Source organism: Pieris brassicae, chromosome 4 (assembly GCF_905147105.1).
Source record: "Pieris brassicae chromosome 4, ilPieBrab1.1, whole genome shotgun sequence".
In the NCBI taxonomy this organism is placed as follows: Eukaryota; Metazoa; Arthropoda; class Insecta; order Lepidoptera; family Pieridae; genus Pieris; species Pieris brassicae.
In genome coordinates this window covers 326198-341625 of record NC_059668.1, presented here as the reverse complement: position 1 = coordinate 341625, position 15428 = coordinate 326198, and the positions used below count along the sequence as shown (strand labels likewise).

At 34.4% G+C, this 15428-nt stretch overlaps 1 protein-coding gene across 2 annotated transcripts; it reads right to left on the bottom strand.

Moving 5' to 3' along the window:
- LOC123709059 (chorion peroxidase) lies at positions 1-14541 on the bottom strand. 2 transcript variants are annotated; one of them, XM_045660155.1, is made up of 16 exons: positions 14328-14541; positions 13585-13752; positions 12069-12214; positions 11787-11916; positions 10606-10752; positions 10001-10174; positions 9514-9707; positions 8337-8523; positions 7913-8110; positions 7606-7750; positions 7124-7277; positions 6751-6906; positions 6253-6457; positions 5460-5574; positions 2206-2313; positions 1-22 (listed from the first exon to the last, which is right to left on the bottom strand). In XM_045660155.1, the coding sequence occupies exons 1-15, from the start codon at positions 14434-14436 to the stop codon at positions 2250-2252; spliced, it is 2292 nt and encodes a 763-aa protein (XP_045516111.1). In that variant the 5' UTR covers positions 14437-14541; the 3' UTR covers positions 1-22; positions 2206-2249. The 2 variants fall into 2 exon arrangements, with proteins under 2 accessions (XP_045516111.1, XP_045516110.1); XM_045660154.1 differs by lacking the exons at positions 1-22; positions 2206-2313 and adding an exon at positions 5150-5274 and having other exon boundaries at positions 14328-14540.
- Between the last annotated feature and the right edge of the window lie 887 nt (positions 14542-15428).

The following is a 15428-nucleotide window of genomic DNA, read 5'->3' as shown; positions in this document are numbered from 1 at the left end:
CTACCTGCGTCATACCATAAATCTGTAACGAATAATTAATATGATTGTTAAAACCTAAATTCTAATCAAACGTCTATTTACTATACATCTTCCTACTCTGTAGCCGAGATCTCGTCCTGTGACAAGGCGGTATATAAATCGTCTGCAAGTCTATTTATGGAACACTTAGACATTCCTAGAGGACGTTAAGCTTCACAACACAACGTTTTTGTTGGAAACATTGATTGCAACTTAATAAGTGTTTTATCCAGTGTCGACTGAGCTAAAATGATAGCAGTTATTCAACCTTATGTCTAACTTAACTCTGTACTTAGTTAAATACATTTTTCGAATAGGCAAGTAGCCTTATGTGTATTACGTTGAAGGTTTCTAGGTTAGCCAGGCCACCATGCCAGGCCGGAACGCCGACGTCCGAGTCTAAGAAATTTCTTGGAAGTGGAAGGCTTAAAATAGGACGGATTTTTTACTTGACCAGTCCTACACCATATACTGTTGGTGATAAATACTTGTTTTTTTTTTATTCTAATTCGTCTTGGTTAACGCTAAACTAGTAAATGGTAGTAAATAAATAAAAGTCTAGGTAATGACGGCGTCAAACAGTCGCGAGTCCTACGTCTTAACTTTCACTCGTACCTATGTATTAAAATCAAATTATGTCTTGTAATATTTCATTAGATACTTATAAATGCAATCAACTTGCCACACTTAGGTACTAAATACGAAAGTACTGTATTAAAATTTTGTGATTTAATGTACATATTTTAATGATTTATATATAACTGGAAAGCTTTAAACACTAAGTAGAGATGATTTTTTTTTATAAGAAATTAATTACGTTTAAAAATATTTTTGTGTTGTAATTATGATTAGCATTGTGTTGGGGCCACTGACCTCATGCCAAAGTGTCAAAAATCAAATTTAAATCTTTTGTAACAGTAAGTACGAAGTAATTACTCAGTACCCAGGAATCAAAAACGAGTATCGAGCCTTCGTAAATCATCCAAGACTTGACTTTGAACTTGGACAGTCGCGGACAAAAGCGTTTTAAATATTATTTATGTATTCAAAAACCTTAATCAGTGAACATTATCAAAATTCAATATAATGTAGTTTTAGTCGCGTATTTAAATAATCAAATTAAAATTTAAAAGTCTCCAATACTCAAAAGACTGATAGAAGACATTAAAAACGACTAACATGCGTAATATACCGAGTCATGTAGTTACTGCAAAGTTTTCTAAACTATGATACTCCAATGAGATGTTCGACATGGATGGACAATCACGTTATCTCACCATTGAATTATCATGAAATACGAATAATGGGAACGACAGTCCATCGTACAATCTTGGAATTTTTCGCCGAAACAAAAGTAAAACCAATTGTGTTTGCGTCGCGCCCAAAAGTGTTCATACGTTATGTACGGTTATGTGCCTACCATACTTTTTGCTTTTAGGGCAATTCATACGAGCTTTACATCTATGTTCAAAATGTAACATTATGACAGCGTTGCCATATAATTTTTGCCAAGTCGGGATTTTGGAACTTGTTGATTGATAAAAGCGGGACATAGTAAACAAACGTCATAGTCAGAAGTTTTTAATTTTTTTTTTATTTAAGTTCGAATAACGTTTACGTGACAATAGATAGCAAAAGTCGCAGCCATACAAAAGGTGTTTTAATAAAAATATGATATTTTAGTTAAGATTTAAATAGTTTAATCTTAATTATCTTCTCAATAAAAAAAAACGTAATCAAAAACTATTTAGACAAGAAAAATATGGCGTTGCAATATTCTGACAAGTCTGTTACAAATTGAAAATTACTAATTCATGATTGTGATGTGTGTCTGATCCGTGAAGTTTCCTTTTTCGTTTAATAACATGACGAACTCTTCACAGGATAGCTGTAGATTAATCTGGATGAGCTTCTTCTTTAATTTACGTACAATTTATTTCTGGCCGCCCATTGTAAATTCATTTGGGCGTGCAAAAGTCGTTCAGGAAAGCAGAAGCTTTTGAAAGAGCTTATGCCATTGCTATGCATGGAAGTAGTGTCTTTAATGACACCAGACAGGGTTGAGTAATCCCCAAAAAGCGAGAATAACCCTGTCCTATACGCGGGATATTTAATATTTATTTAAATAATTGGTTAGTCCCGCCAATATGCGACGTCTGGCAATGAAAACCAAATCAACCAACCAACCTCTCAAACTTGAAAACTGCTCGGAGTTCATCGTTTATATATAGTTATACGGATGGCAAATAATCAAAAGCCGTAACTGGATGACCAAAAGAGCGATGGGCCGACGTTCTGAAAATGGCAAAATATCTTATTAATAAAATTATATATCTATTAATTTTGTATAATGTATGTTGATAAGATGTGGTTAAATAAAGACTTATTATTATTAATATAAATATTGAATAAGGATGCCGAATTTGGAATTACATTGTGTTATTAACGAAGATACTGAAATGTTTTTAGCGTTATAAATAGGCCGCTCATATGAGAACTCCTTAGTCACACTTCAATTTCGTGGATAATTTATGTTGCAAGCGACCAATTCCAAGGACGAATCCAAGTTCAAAGAAAATAATATCATCGACTTGTTGAGGATTTATCGGGAAACGGTACATGATATTTGTACCGCTTCACGTCGTTCACTTTTTTAATTTAGGGATTGAGGCCAAAATTACAATTGTTTACTTAATTGTCTAACACAACACTTAGCGAGGTGAGACTCTTGATTGTTCAGTACGCAAGACTAGGCTATTACTCATTAGTAACATCGAAAGCTCGAAAGTTTTTTCTTGAAGTTTCTTATATATTTTATCGAAACAAAGAGTTGCTCTCTTTGTCCAAACCAATGCAATAAAATAAATATATTTTTATAATCAGTCGACCTGGTCCTGAACCTGGAACTTTTGATGAGGAATCCATAAAATCGATGCGTACTAACTATGCAAGGGCTCAAATGCTGTATCAAAATCTTCTATACACAGCAAAGGCTTAACTTACCAGTGTTTGTGGTTATTTTCACGGAATATATATATATTTAAATTTGCGCAAAGACATAACAAGCCCACAACGACAAACCCTCTTTCTATTTCATAAGTGGCGATGTCCAGCACGACCTGTTATTAGTTTAACGTGGTTTTTTCTAGGAAGCGTCTTTTGTCTATTTCCCAATTTTGAGTCCCAGACCTCTAAACGTTCTCAACTTAATTAAGTAATTTGATTTATTAACTTTTTTCACTTAAAACTGGCACTTATTCTTAGGTTTATTAACAAAATACAAGTTTTCCAATCAATTAAAGTATAATTTTCTAATGGGCAAACATTTTGACAGCTTCGAGTGATACACGCGTATGGCAGTATCAGCCCGATCATTCACCCTTCAGAATCTAAGGTAATGGGGAACTTAACTATTTTTTTTTAAAGTTATTTTGTCATGAGTTAGTGTTTACTTAATGTTTTCAACTGTAAATGGTGCAAAAGTATTTTCAGGTATACATTATAATATACTACTGACATTAGCTAGGACTTGCTTGCCCAGTGGACTTTTATGAAAATTGTCTTGGTTTTTGTATCGCAGAGGCAGAGGCTCTCCTATATTGTGCTAAACAAAGCGGAGAACCAACAAACACAATCATTTTTTTATGTATCAGGAGGCAAACAGGCAGGAGGCTCATCTGATGAAGTGCCCATGGACTCACATTGCCAGAAGGTGCGCAAGTGCCTTGCCTGCTTTTTAAGAATATGTGCACTCTTTTGTTGAAGGACCCTAAGTCAAATTGGTTCGAAAATACATCAGTGGGCAGACGGTGGTACCATAGTGGCGGTGCTCGGCAAAAACTGCCTTAAGAAACCCATAGGTGTGGAACGTCGAGGTGATACGGATGGTATTTTGTATTCTGGCTTGACGTCCGACGATGAAACTCAGCTGCAGGTATTAGTCCGAGCAACTTCTCTAAACACTCTCCAGCCTCCGTGGTAAATGCGGTAGTAGATGTAGAGAGACCCCACATCTCTACGAAATCTGTACTTGAAACAATTTACCGCTAGCGGAGTTAGACAGGCTAAAGTTGTCGACGATTTTTCTTTACCACATTAAGTCTTGACCAGTGACTGGACAAGTGATCCCAAATCTAATTCAAATATAAGATGTTGGTCCTTTTACGAAATACAAAAGAAATCTAGAAAAGGTATAAGGTAAGGTAGGACTAAAACTATTGCTGACAAATTGACAAAGAACCTATGTACGTACATTTTATTTATTTAAAAATAATTCATACGTTTTACACAACAAAAAGTTACAATGGTGGCGCCAACCAATTACATTATTAATTTCATTTTAACATAGCAAAATCATAATTTTTCTTAAATAAATCTAATCATGCTTAGGAGCTCCTATCACGATGCCGCTTACAATAGTTACCACACATTCCCCTAAAACGTATTTACACGGAAATTAACAAACTTATTAAATACAAATTGTTAAGGAATAAAATAAATGTGTTAATAAGACAAGTATAAAATAGAATTTAAATATGGCAACACCGCTCCGCCGTCTAGGAGGAAATTCTCAGGCTAGAAGTAAGCTTAATGAAATAGAAGAAACCACTGGAGCTTTTTAAATTCTGATCGAAGAAAAAAAACTCAGATGTACTTCATTAACAAATTTAGCGCCTGTTGTTTTTCCATTTATTCTGACACAAGAAAGCCTAACGTAAAAGTATTATGCCAAAGAATTGAAGTGACAGATTGTATCTCTGAGTACTTCTAAAGAAGTTACAGATGAAGGGCTGAAGTGTTGTTATTTTCAAACTGCTCCTTTTGCTAATATTAATCAGTCTTTACTCTCCCGATTTCTGGATTTTTTACGGAAAAAACCACTTAACCAGGTACATATTCGGACATTTTCAAAGCAGAATTCAATAGTACGAAATTTAATTTTTTTATCCCTCCAACCCAAATTACTTTAAACAATCAAATGAATTAATATAAGTTTAAATTTAACTCCAGAAACACCCTACAATAATTGAACTTATTTTAAAAGGTACATTACACTCACTTTTAAAATAAAATCGAACAATTGTATTGTACCCATATACTATTATTTTCAAATAATTACGGATTTCTTGAACTCTGCTTTAAAAAAAACTATCATTATACCTTTCCTTAACATTCTAAATATTTATTTATATATCTTTAAATATTCTTAAGTCTATTGCTGGGATCTGAGGACTGGTACATGGTACTGGCTCATTTCTGTAAATAAACATTCAAACTATAAATATACTTCACCTTAAGCGGCTCCAATTTTTTTTCTACCGTTACTTACGACTTGTATATATAGTACAATAAGTAATATTAAGACGGCGCAAAAATTTAGATATACTTTAAAGGTTAGTAAAGAATGAATAACTTACTTATTAAATAAAAATAATACTCACCCAGGCAAATCTGCTCGCAAAAAAGCATCAGGCGCTTGATTTTCTAGTTCAATATGATCACTGTTGTCACAAATTATTCTTGCAAATGTGACCTTCTTGATTTCCAGTAATTGATCTAAAATATATATTAGCCATTTATAATATCGTTAAATAAAGTTTTCACGTGAGAAAATCCTTTGAACTCCTTTATCGCGCTCATATGGCACTATGAAGTGTTAATTAAAATTATATCAAAGAACCTTCTCTCTAAATATAAAATATCTATACTAATACTGAGATTTAGATCTGTTCCGACAGACTATTATTAAATGCCCGTATTGGCCTACGAAATCTCTTCCGAAAACTATATGATATCCCATCTCTCTCTTGGCGAACTCTTCCTTTCATGACGAATCCTTTAAGGTGTCTGTGGTAAGGCTATGGAAATAAATCCGGTCCTATCCGCTTAGCTTCTTCTCTATCTTTCTTAAAATCAGTACAAGCATTAATGATCTGATCTGAAATTATCGTGATTCATCTGCACTTTTTCTTTATTACAGTCCGTTTCAACATTTCATTGATTTTCTTTGTTCTATCAGTTTTGTCTAAATAACTATATTTCTTGAGTATTTTTGCACTTATTACGCAGACCTTTTTTCACACAGTCTGGAAAAGAGCACTCGAAAGCGATAAGGCCGCCAGTGGCCTTCCTTTTTATTTTAACTGTACTACGTTTCAGTATACATGCAACGAAGTGTTCATAATTAATTAATTATTAAAAGAAAAATACTCAGTAACTGATATGTATAATTACCGATTTTAAAAGCTCCAGGATTAACATCTGGCCCGTAATCGAAAAAATACCTGTCCCCCCTTTTAAATCTTGTAAATTGATCAGCTAAAATTTGGGCAAACGTTGGCCCTACCAAACCGCCATCAATTGGCTTTTCCAGAAGACCACCAATCCAAAGATCGATGTCTTGTGGCGAATGATACACTAACGCCAAGCGTTTTGCTACCTGAAAATGTTAAACGTATAGAAAATATAACAACTTCAGCAGTAAAGTTTAAAGAAATCTATAAAATATATTTAAATAGGTGCATAGCAAAGAAAGTTACATTATTGTCTAAAAGTGAGAATTCATTAAATTATGACTGAGGTACTCTGTTACAGTTGTGGTAGGTATATATATACGCGATCTTAAATCTGTTGAATCAGCGCTCACGATAATGAATGATGGTATAATGTTCAATATTAAAATCGGTATCGCTGTTGTAAGTACAGAGAATAAAATAAAAATGTAATATTTACATTAAATGAATATTGAGTAAATCCCAATTTTTCCAAGCCAATCAATTTTCTGTAATCATTGTAGGAACGCAGCCCATAGTCTCTTCCCCGTTGTATGTTGATGGCAGCCAGGTCCAGTCCGTAGGGATGTCCACCATGGAATAGGTATTTAGAGAGCTGAAGGTATACACATTATTTGTTATCACACGTTACAAATGTTGTTTCAAATGTTACTTTTCAGTTACCATCGGAAAACATTAAGAACTTTAGTTAACTTTTTAAATAAAATACATTAGTTAACATTCTAATTAAACCAATTGAAGGACGGCAACTAATTTCCTTCTAGGTATATGCAATGTTTTTAGTAAAATTATAATCTTAATTCAGCACTTACGGAGTTGCTAATTAAAGGATCGACATTTTGCATCGGCTGCCAGGACATCCCGATCAGAACTCTATCCAAAAAAGGCTTAAATCTCATCCGGGAAGGTTGGTACATTACTTCTGATATTGGGAGTGTTTCTACCACATCATTGGATTGAGGGATCCTGGAATGTTGATGCAATGTTTCGAATACAAGATCTTTAAAAATGCATTGTTTAGGCTTGAAACCATTCTTTAATTATTATGATTTTTATGTTATTTTATTTATGCTCAAACATCACACTGAGGTGTGACGTTTGAGATGTTACAGTCCTGTAACGGAGGTTACAGTCCTGTGGAGGAGGGAGAATTATTCCAGTTCTTGTTGTTAATAATTTTACTGAAAGCAGGCTTCTGACTATTCCAAATGAAAGGAATGTTTCCTAACACTAATTTGGATTTATCTAAATATTGGTTTAGTTAGATTTAAATAAATTTATGAAGTACACTGACATGATATTACTATCGACAGTGGAGTGCCCAAATCTCATGGCTGCAGCTGCAAACTCTGCTGTGGTTGAAGGGTTGACACTTGGATTATATCCTGTGGAGTAACCCTTTGGTGATGACATTTTGAATAACCTCATGATTTTCGGACCTGAAATATATTTGAAGTTTTTATACATTTGTATAATTGTCACATTTATACTTAACAATTAGCGACGTAGAATATAAATAATTAATGTTTTATAAGAAACCAATTGACATATTTAAAGTAGTATAAGAGTGTCATTTTACCACCAAGGATTACTAGGATTACCTAAGAGCAACGGTAGCCATTCGTAATAGACAATATTCTGGAATTCTGCTTGCACTATCCTTCTGGCTTCGTTGAAGACCCGCTCATCATCCCATTCGGAGTTTATTAGAGAAAGAGCTCGAGCTATTCTATTATGTTCCCGAAGGAATAAGGTATGCATCACCGTTAGTGAAATTATTTGATTTCCACGGTTATCACCTGAAAGATTTAAAATGTCACAACTTTAAACTTAAATGATAGGTTAATCGGGTAAAAGTGTATTTATGTATATAAATACCGATGGACGCAAAGGGCTACATGACCAGGACCAATAAATAAACAGAAGCACGGACATATGATCAGCTCTTATTGCATTGTTCCTAGAAACAAAATCGCTAATGAGATGGCTGAGCATGTCACCGCTAATAATATTCACGTATCTAACCTGAATCGAAACAAGCGGCGCCGTGCTTTTCAATTAAACACTCTTTTCTATTAGTGAGAGGTGGTAATGTTCTTCCAAAATCGTGGAATGATTTAAGCCTACCCCCTGCAACCCTCAACTCTTGAAGCTTCTTTAATGAACTTCCATACAGCGGAGATAAGTCTATGTAATGGGTTGCACCATTCATCTGAAAGTATATAATACAAGTCACACAACATATATATTGTTACGAAGATGGGTCGACTGCAATGTTTCTAGATTTTTCCACTAGTTAGAGAACTTTTCAGCAGGCTGTAATATGATTTCTGACCGTTTCAGGAGAGGGTCAATCACATATTAGAAAATTGTAATTTCCATAATGTTACCCTAGTTTTCAGGAAGCTGAAACATTTTTTCAGTCAGTTTCAGAACATGTGTAGTCGTGTGGTGCAGTTTTCAGGAGACCCGTTTTCAGGCGTTTTCAGGCCTAGTTATAACCCTTTGATTGAGGAATATTCTGGACCGAACTTTGTAGGTGTGGGACAAGGACGAAATGATATGAGAGAGAGAGAGAGAGAAGATTGGAACTTTCTCGAAACTAGACTGAGCACTCTAAAACGCCGAACGACAAGGACGGAGCAACGTGCGAAAGAGACAAAGAGTACGGACGTTCTAGCTATCCCGCCTAGAGAGTTCTCGAATATTGTTTAGAATTATTCCCAGGGATATATAAGCGGGCCGAAACGCGACTAGTCGCCTTTAGTTTTGAATGCGATAACAAGAGAGAAACACCGAAGCGATAAAGTGAATACAAGTGATAAAGTACAGTGTGAAGTGTGCATAAGTGAAGTAATTAGTGACTGTGTTTTTGTGTGTTATTAGTGCATCTCTACAATTAATTTGTGCCCATAAATTCCTCATTGAATAATCAAGAAATAAACCTTTGAATAAATCTACGGCATTTTCTATCCGATCCCCTAGCTCGTAACAATATTATAAATGTTGAATTTAAATACCGACGAGAGAGATGTGATTGAAAAGGTGACTTTGGGATTCCGGGACTAGGGCCTATTTCATCAACCATTTTTATAGTATTCTGTGCATACCAAACCGACGCTGCGTTTTGCTGGAAATCTCCGTAGCAATAGGATATATAAAAAACAGTTGTTTTTAAATTTAAAAAAACACATAAAAATACCTGCTTGGCATATCCAACCGAGCAATCAGCTGACGGCGCCAGTTGAGTTCGTACAAAGTTCATACAACGCTTGTTAAATTGTCCATAGAATGCGTCTTTAGGACTCACATCGATACCTTCGCATGCCCAGTGTTGGTGTTCGATTGGGAGGTGGGTACCGTCAGCTGAGCAGCACGAGACAGCGGTGCCATTTGCTAAAAGGTATTATTTGTATTGTACAGTGATAAATTAATAAAGGGTCGTAATGCTTATGAGGATCTCTCCATTTTGTAAATATTCAGATATAAACAACACAATGAACTGGAATTAAACGTTGTCAAGAGATACAAGGTCAGGTCAACGAGTACCAGCGAATTCAGCGTACGACCTATCCTTGAGGTTGTATTGAGTCGACGGCGTGTGTCAGGCACAGGAGGCTGATCACCTAGATCCAGAACCAGATACAGAAATCTTATATATAGTAATATATATTCTTAATAATAGTTACCCGTAGAAAAAAGTACTCCAGCGCTCACGTCATAAGCTAGAAATTGTCCGAACTGCATGAACAACAAATTGTGTGACCGACTGGGATGACTTCCGTCAACTAGAAGAGTAGAGCTGACATCTCTAGCACTGGGTAATGGTGAACCCGTGATAGACAGACGAAACGCCCATATACCTAGAAAATCAATACATAATACATATTTATTAAGAAATCCCTAATCGTTAAGGGATTAAATTTGTCCCTTAACAATTAAATTTGTTTTACTCCCTCACCAACGCAAACAAGTTGTAATTAATGTCCGATAAAAAACTATCCAAAATCCCACAAATTATGTATCCATATCCGATATATATCTCGGTAAATTGTGAAGGGAGAACTTCTCTGAGATGCGTGTTAGAACTGTGGGTCCGTTGGCATATAGATATAATATACTCCGTCCAATCTCACGAACATAGCATCACAACACAGCCGAATTAGGTATTATTTGTTTAATAATTCCTGTTGATTTTATTTTTTATATATTATGTATACCGTTTTGTCTATATCATTAGTGTAATTGTTTATGTAGAAGTAAATAAAAAAAACAAATAAATAAATCTCTATACCATCTCTATAATCAGGTGGTAGTATTCTCTCGTAGCCAGTGAGTGCTGCTCCCCAACTTGGCTGCTGTTTATTGTTACAATTGCCATCAACCCTCCTGTATTTACTTGGCACAGCTGGACAGGTTGGTGGCAGTGGACAGAACGGACCTGGAATTGACAGAATATATCTGATACAGTGCAATTATAGAATATATATGATGTCGTTGACCCCTTTGAAGATGTGATGGGCTTTGGTATGGGATTATCCTTGTGTGGACACATTTGCCCCGTCTCACCTCCCTCGGACAAGCAAAAAAAATGGGGCGGTCGCAGAGCAGATGGAAAATTATACAACTTTTGACCAACTTCCATTTTGTTCCCTTTGGAGTTAGAGACTCTTGGGCCGTGGGGTTCAAGTGACCAGGCGCTAATTAATGATTTAAGTTAGCGCCTGGTAGATAGTACCGGTGACTCCAGTCAGCGTTAAAGGTACACTGCCATGGGGAACTTTTAAATGTGTTTAAATTTTCTTTTTTTATTATTTTTATTATTGCTATGTAGTTTAAGAAAATTGTATATTCTGTATATTCGATTGTTATGATTACTAATACAACCTGGATGAACTTAAATGTACGAAAAATAAATTTCATAGTAAAAGGTTTTGCGTGATTGCGTAATAGTAAATCTGTTACATTATTTAGTATTTTGTAATCAGCTTCATGATATCCCGTAAACAATATTCGTTTAGTGCATAGGACTGTGACATTACAGCCTTCATTGATTACAGCGTTCATTGATCATTAGGAATTGAAGATATAGACCATACTGGAAAAAGGGAAAGTTAAACGTGCTTGTATGGTGAACATTTTGACAGGACCGGGGCAAATAAAAAACCTTCGTCTGTGTTGCGTCATTGCTCAAGTTTTGTACCAGGCGCAACATTAAATTATTATTGTAAGGTCGGCGGGGGGGGCGACGCAAACTTCTAGTTCTTCATATTCATACTTCTAGTTGTACTCGACTAGTGAAAGGTCATATATAAGGAATAATACAATTTTTACTATAAGTCTAAAGACTTTAATTTACCGACCTAGTGATTCCCTAAAGAAAAATAAATTTGCCTAGTGACTACCGACCCGAAACTTATTATTTCACCGGGACTGGCTTCCGAGTTACTGTATGCGTTTATTCAATAAACTTACCGTCTATATTCCCCGTGAATGCTAATGCAAGGTCTGCCTCTGTTATAGCCAGACGCGTTCGCAATTCCTGAGCAACGAAGACATTCAACAGCCCACCGTGTCCCAAGTCATTCGTCTCTTTGTTTGTTGCCTGGAAAAGTTATTTTCCAATTACAATGTATTAAATTATTATGTATGTAACATGCTGGCTGTATGACACTAGCAGCCTTGGTTATTTTTTACCGTGTCGGTCCCTCAGTGTTCAATAAGAACCGACACGAATTGAATACATAAAATATTTACCTCGTGATGATGGATATGTCTTTTCTCGACATTGATTTTTGTTAGAAGATCCGCCCTCTTAATCCAGTTATCAAGTTTCTGTTTGGAGATGTTGTGAACAGCTTTGATCTCTTCCTTACTGATTTCGGGAATTATTTCAAACTCAGCTGTGAATTGTAAGCAATCTTGTAGTAGACACATTTGAAAAATATAAATATAGATAAATTTAATATTTTCCATATTGGTGGTGGTAAATTGCCTTAATAAATGGCTGATGATGTGTTATATCATAATGGAAAATTGGAAATCAAGACTGTCAAACAAAGATTATATACGACATTTACCTAAATGATATTTGTACCGTTTGTTTCTACAGCATTTACATTAAATTTGCTAAAGTTTTGCTAACAAAATTGTATGAAATATTGATATTTCTTGTCTATCCTTACAAAATCTTTGTTTTTCAATGTATCAGTAGTGCTATATAAAAGATAAGAGCTTCTATTGTAATCAACTAATTTTGCTGTACACAAGACAAACGTAAATATTTTCACTTCAATATTATTACGCAGAAGACTCGGGAATGAAATTTTCATGCAAACAATCTAGATTATTAGAGAAAATACAACTTTCTTTCAAGGATGTTTCTATTTAGATCTACGATTGTTATTTAACTGTCTTCACACACCTGAAGGATTATAATTCGACACATATTGATTAGTAGAATCATAAAAAGATTTCGTTGTATTGCGATACAGAATTATGCAATGCCGCAAGCGTTAAAGGTACACTGCCAGAGGAATTTTCTTTTTATCTATTTATGATTACTATTAATATATAGGTTAAAAATATGTTTATAATACGTTATTATGAACCGTTTTGTCGTTCGATATTTCAATATTATGAAGCGTATTATTTGCAAAAAAATTATGAGTGTCATCTATGATTAATTGTGATTAATTACGATAGATTCGTCTTACGTTGCGTCGTTACTGCCACAAGTATAAAATCACAGCTCAAACTGTTTCTTTACTGAAGTCCAAGTGAGCGCGTTCATTGCCTGACAAGGGCGTGTCATATGAACACTATACAAAAATCTCGCACGCGTGATCAATGCGCCTGTCATCTGAACGAACCCTTATACAATTGTATAAAGTATATATATATATAAAGGATGTTTAACAACAATTGAATGAGTAAAATGATTTAAGTTGAAAGCCTCTATTAAACAAAGAAATCCCTACCTAAATTGAAAAGGCTCCTGTTATTCACAACCGATATATCAACAACTAAAAGCGTTTATTACTGTGAATTTTCTATCAAGCGAGCAACTCAGCTAAAAGCGTTTATTATTACTGTGAATTTTCTATAAATAGCATTATATCACAATCTTCTGCAAAAAAACTACACGTAGTAATTATGGTTAATATTATAGATGAGTGAAAGAAGCAGAAAACAAAATCGGAGTTACTTAAAGACAAATCAAACTATCTTTAGTCAAACTATATAGGCCTAAATTTTCATTCTTCTTTCGTACTTGCATGACTGTATCCAGTGAAACAACAAATGCCAATGTGCTGTTTGTCTAAATGACACCTAGGGTTGTATGCTCCGGGACGAATGTGAGCGGGACATTGGATTTTTGGGACGCAAACGCCGTTTCTGGGACAAACTGCGCAGGGCGGCTCGATAGTGTGTTTGTGCTCTGAAATGTTTATGTAATTTAATTTAGATATAATTTGCTTAAATAAAATTCAAAACGATCTTACGAAAATATTACTTATTATAAATAATCATATCATCATAAAATACATCTCATGTCCACTACATGAGATGTATCTATTATATAAATCCTAATAAATACTCAGTTTTTTATAACGTGGTTGAAAAGGCTGGATATATCCCGATCGGGAAGCTTTCTTGTCCGTTAGGTCGATACTTCAACAATATTTAAAATTGAATTTATAAGGTACGTGTATAAACATATGATGAATGAATGTAACCTTTATACATAACCTTAAACTGAATAGATTTAAATCATAGCTATATCGGTTATATATACAAATCTTTCGTTTATTAATAAGTTACTTAAGTTAATAATTTTTAGTCTAAAAACTAGTAAACACTCACTCTCATGTAACGTGTCTATTCGTCAGATTTGCAACACAAAAAAAATATCATTACTTTAGTTCTGTAGTAGGAAACAATATTTTGAATAAACCCAAATAAATCACTACAATTAGCCTATTAATTTAATATTATGTTATAGTGAATTCTTACCTTGTTTGGGAATCGCATAATGCCCTCCCAACACCTCCTCATGTGTAATCACAAACAACGGACAGAAAATAACACTCAACAAAATCTGGGAGGCAGAAAGTTTTTTCATAATTACACATACAAGTTACGAATAATTAATATTAAATACAAAAATCAATTGCGTGTGGTGTTTCATTGTCGATCACGGATTAAATGGCAGATGAACCACGCTTGAAATTAGTTAGAGGAAATGAGGGTAGGTAAAAAAAAATTACAACTTTGAATAACACAATTTTCAATATGCGTTTTTAACTGTGCCAAATATTTTTCCAACCAAGTTCCATGGTCTACATTAACTCGATAAACTCAAAACCTCAGGAACGGATTTTTTTACGGTTTTCACCGATAAATATGCTGTTGTAATATGCTGTGATGGTTTAAAAGGTTCAGGGTGACTCTCATACCTGAGGACGTAGATTCGACCAATGCCGTTTCAGTCTATGTGCGCTTACACTCGAGCGTACCGCGAATTATGATCACACCTACCTTTTAGAGAAATAAAAAATAGGTCAAGACCTAAAACGTTGTCGCAATGGTTGTTTTTTCTATTTCACCGATAACTAATGATCTTGTCAAAATACACAAAACGCGGGTCAATCTTCGAAATGGAAATTTGACAATTAGTTTTTATAAATCTTGTACAATAGTGTATTTTAGTAATTGATGGCTCTAAGGATTGAAAGGAAAACACGATCGCACAATCGCTTCCATATTATAGTTATTCTGTTTAGTTATATATTAACTACTACCTTAACCTGTTTTAAAGATGGTTATCATTAAAGAAAAGGGTACGTAAAAATATGACGTAGGATGACAATACATAAAGTGTATTGCATAATATTATTAACATATCAGTGTACGTTGTACTGATGAAGATAAAAACTGAATATGGAAACATCTAAATTTGTAGTAACATTTCATTGTAAGAAAATATACTCATAATCATTTCTTTAAATATGTATGTGTATATAAAGTTAAAGTCAAATCATTCATTTCAATAAGGCCCATTAAGAAAGCACCGTTTCAAAGTGAACATTTCAAGTTGAAAATATTAAAAAAAAA

What these genes read in the sequence shown, in the direction of transcription:
- LOC123709059 (XM_045660154.1), bottom strand. Translation starts at nt 14,436, where the DNA reads ATGAAAAAACTTTCTGCCTCCCAGATTTTGTTGAGTGTTATTTTCTGT. An exon ending in CGCCGCTTGTTTCGATTCAG is followed by an intron (nt 8,111 to 8,336) that starts GTTAGATACGTG and finishes TAAATCTTTCAG; the next exon opens with GTGATAACCGTGGAAATCAA. An exon ending in ATCCTTTAATTAGCAACTCC is followed by an intron (nt 6,907 to 7,123) that starts GTAAGTGCTGAA and finishes GTATACCTTCAG; the next exon opens with CTCTCTAAATACCTATTCCA.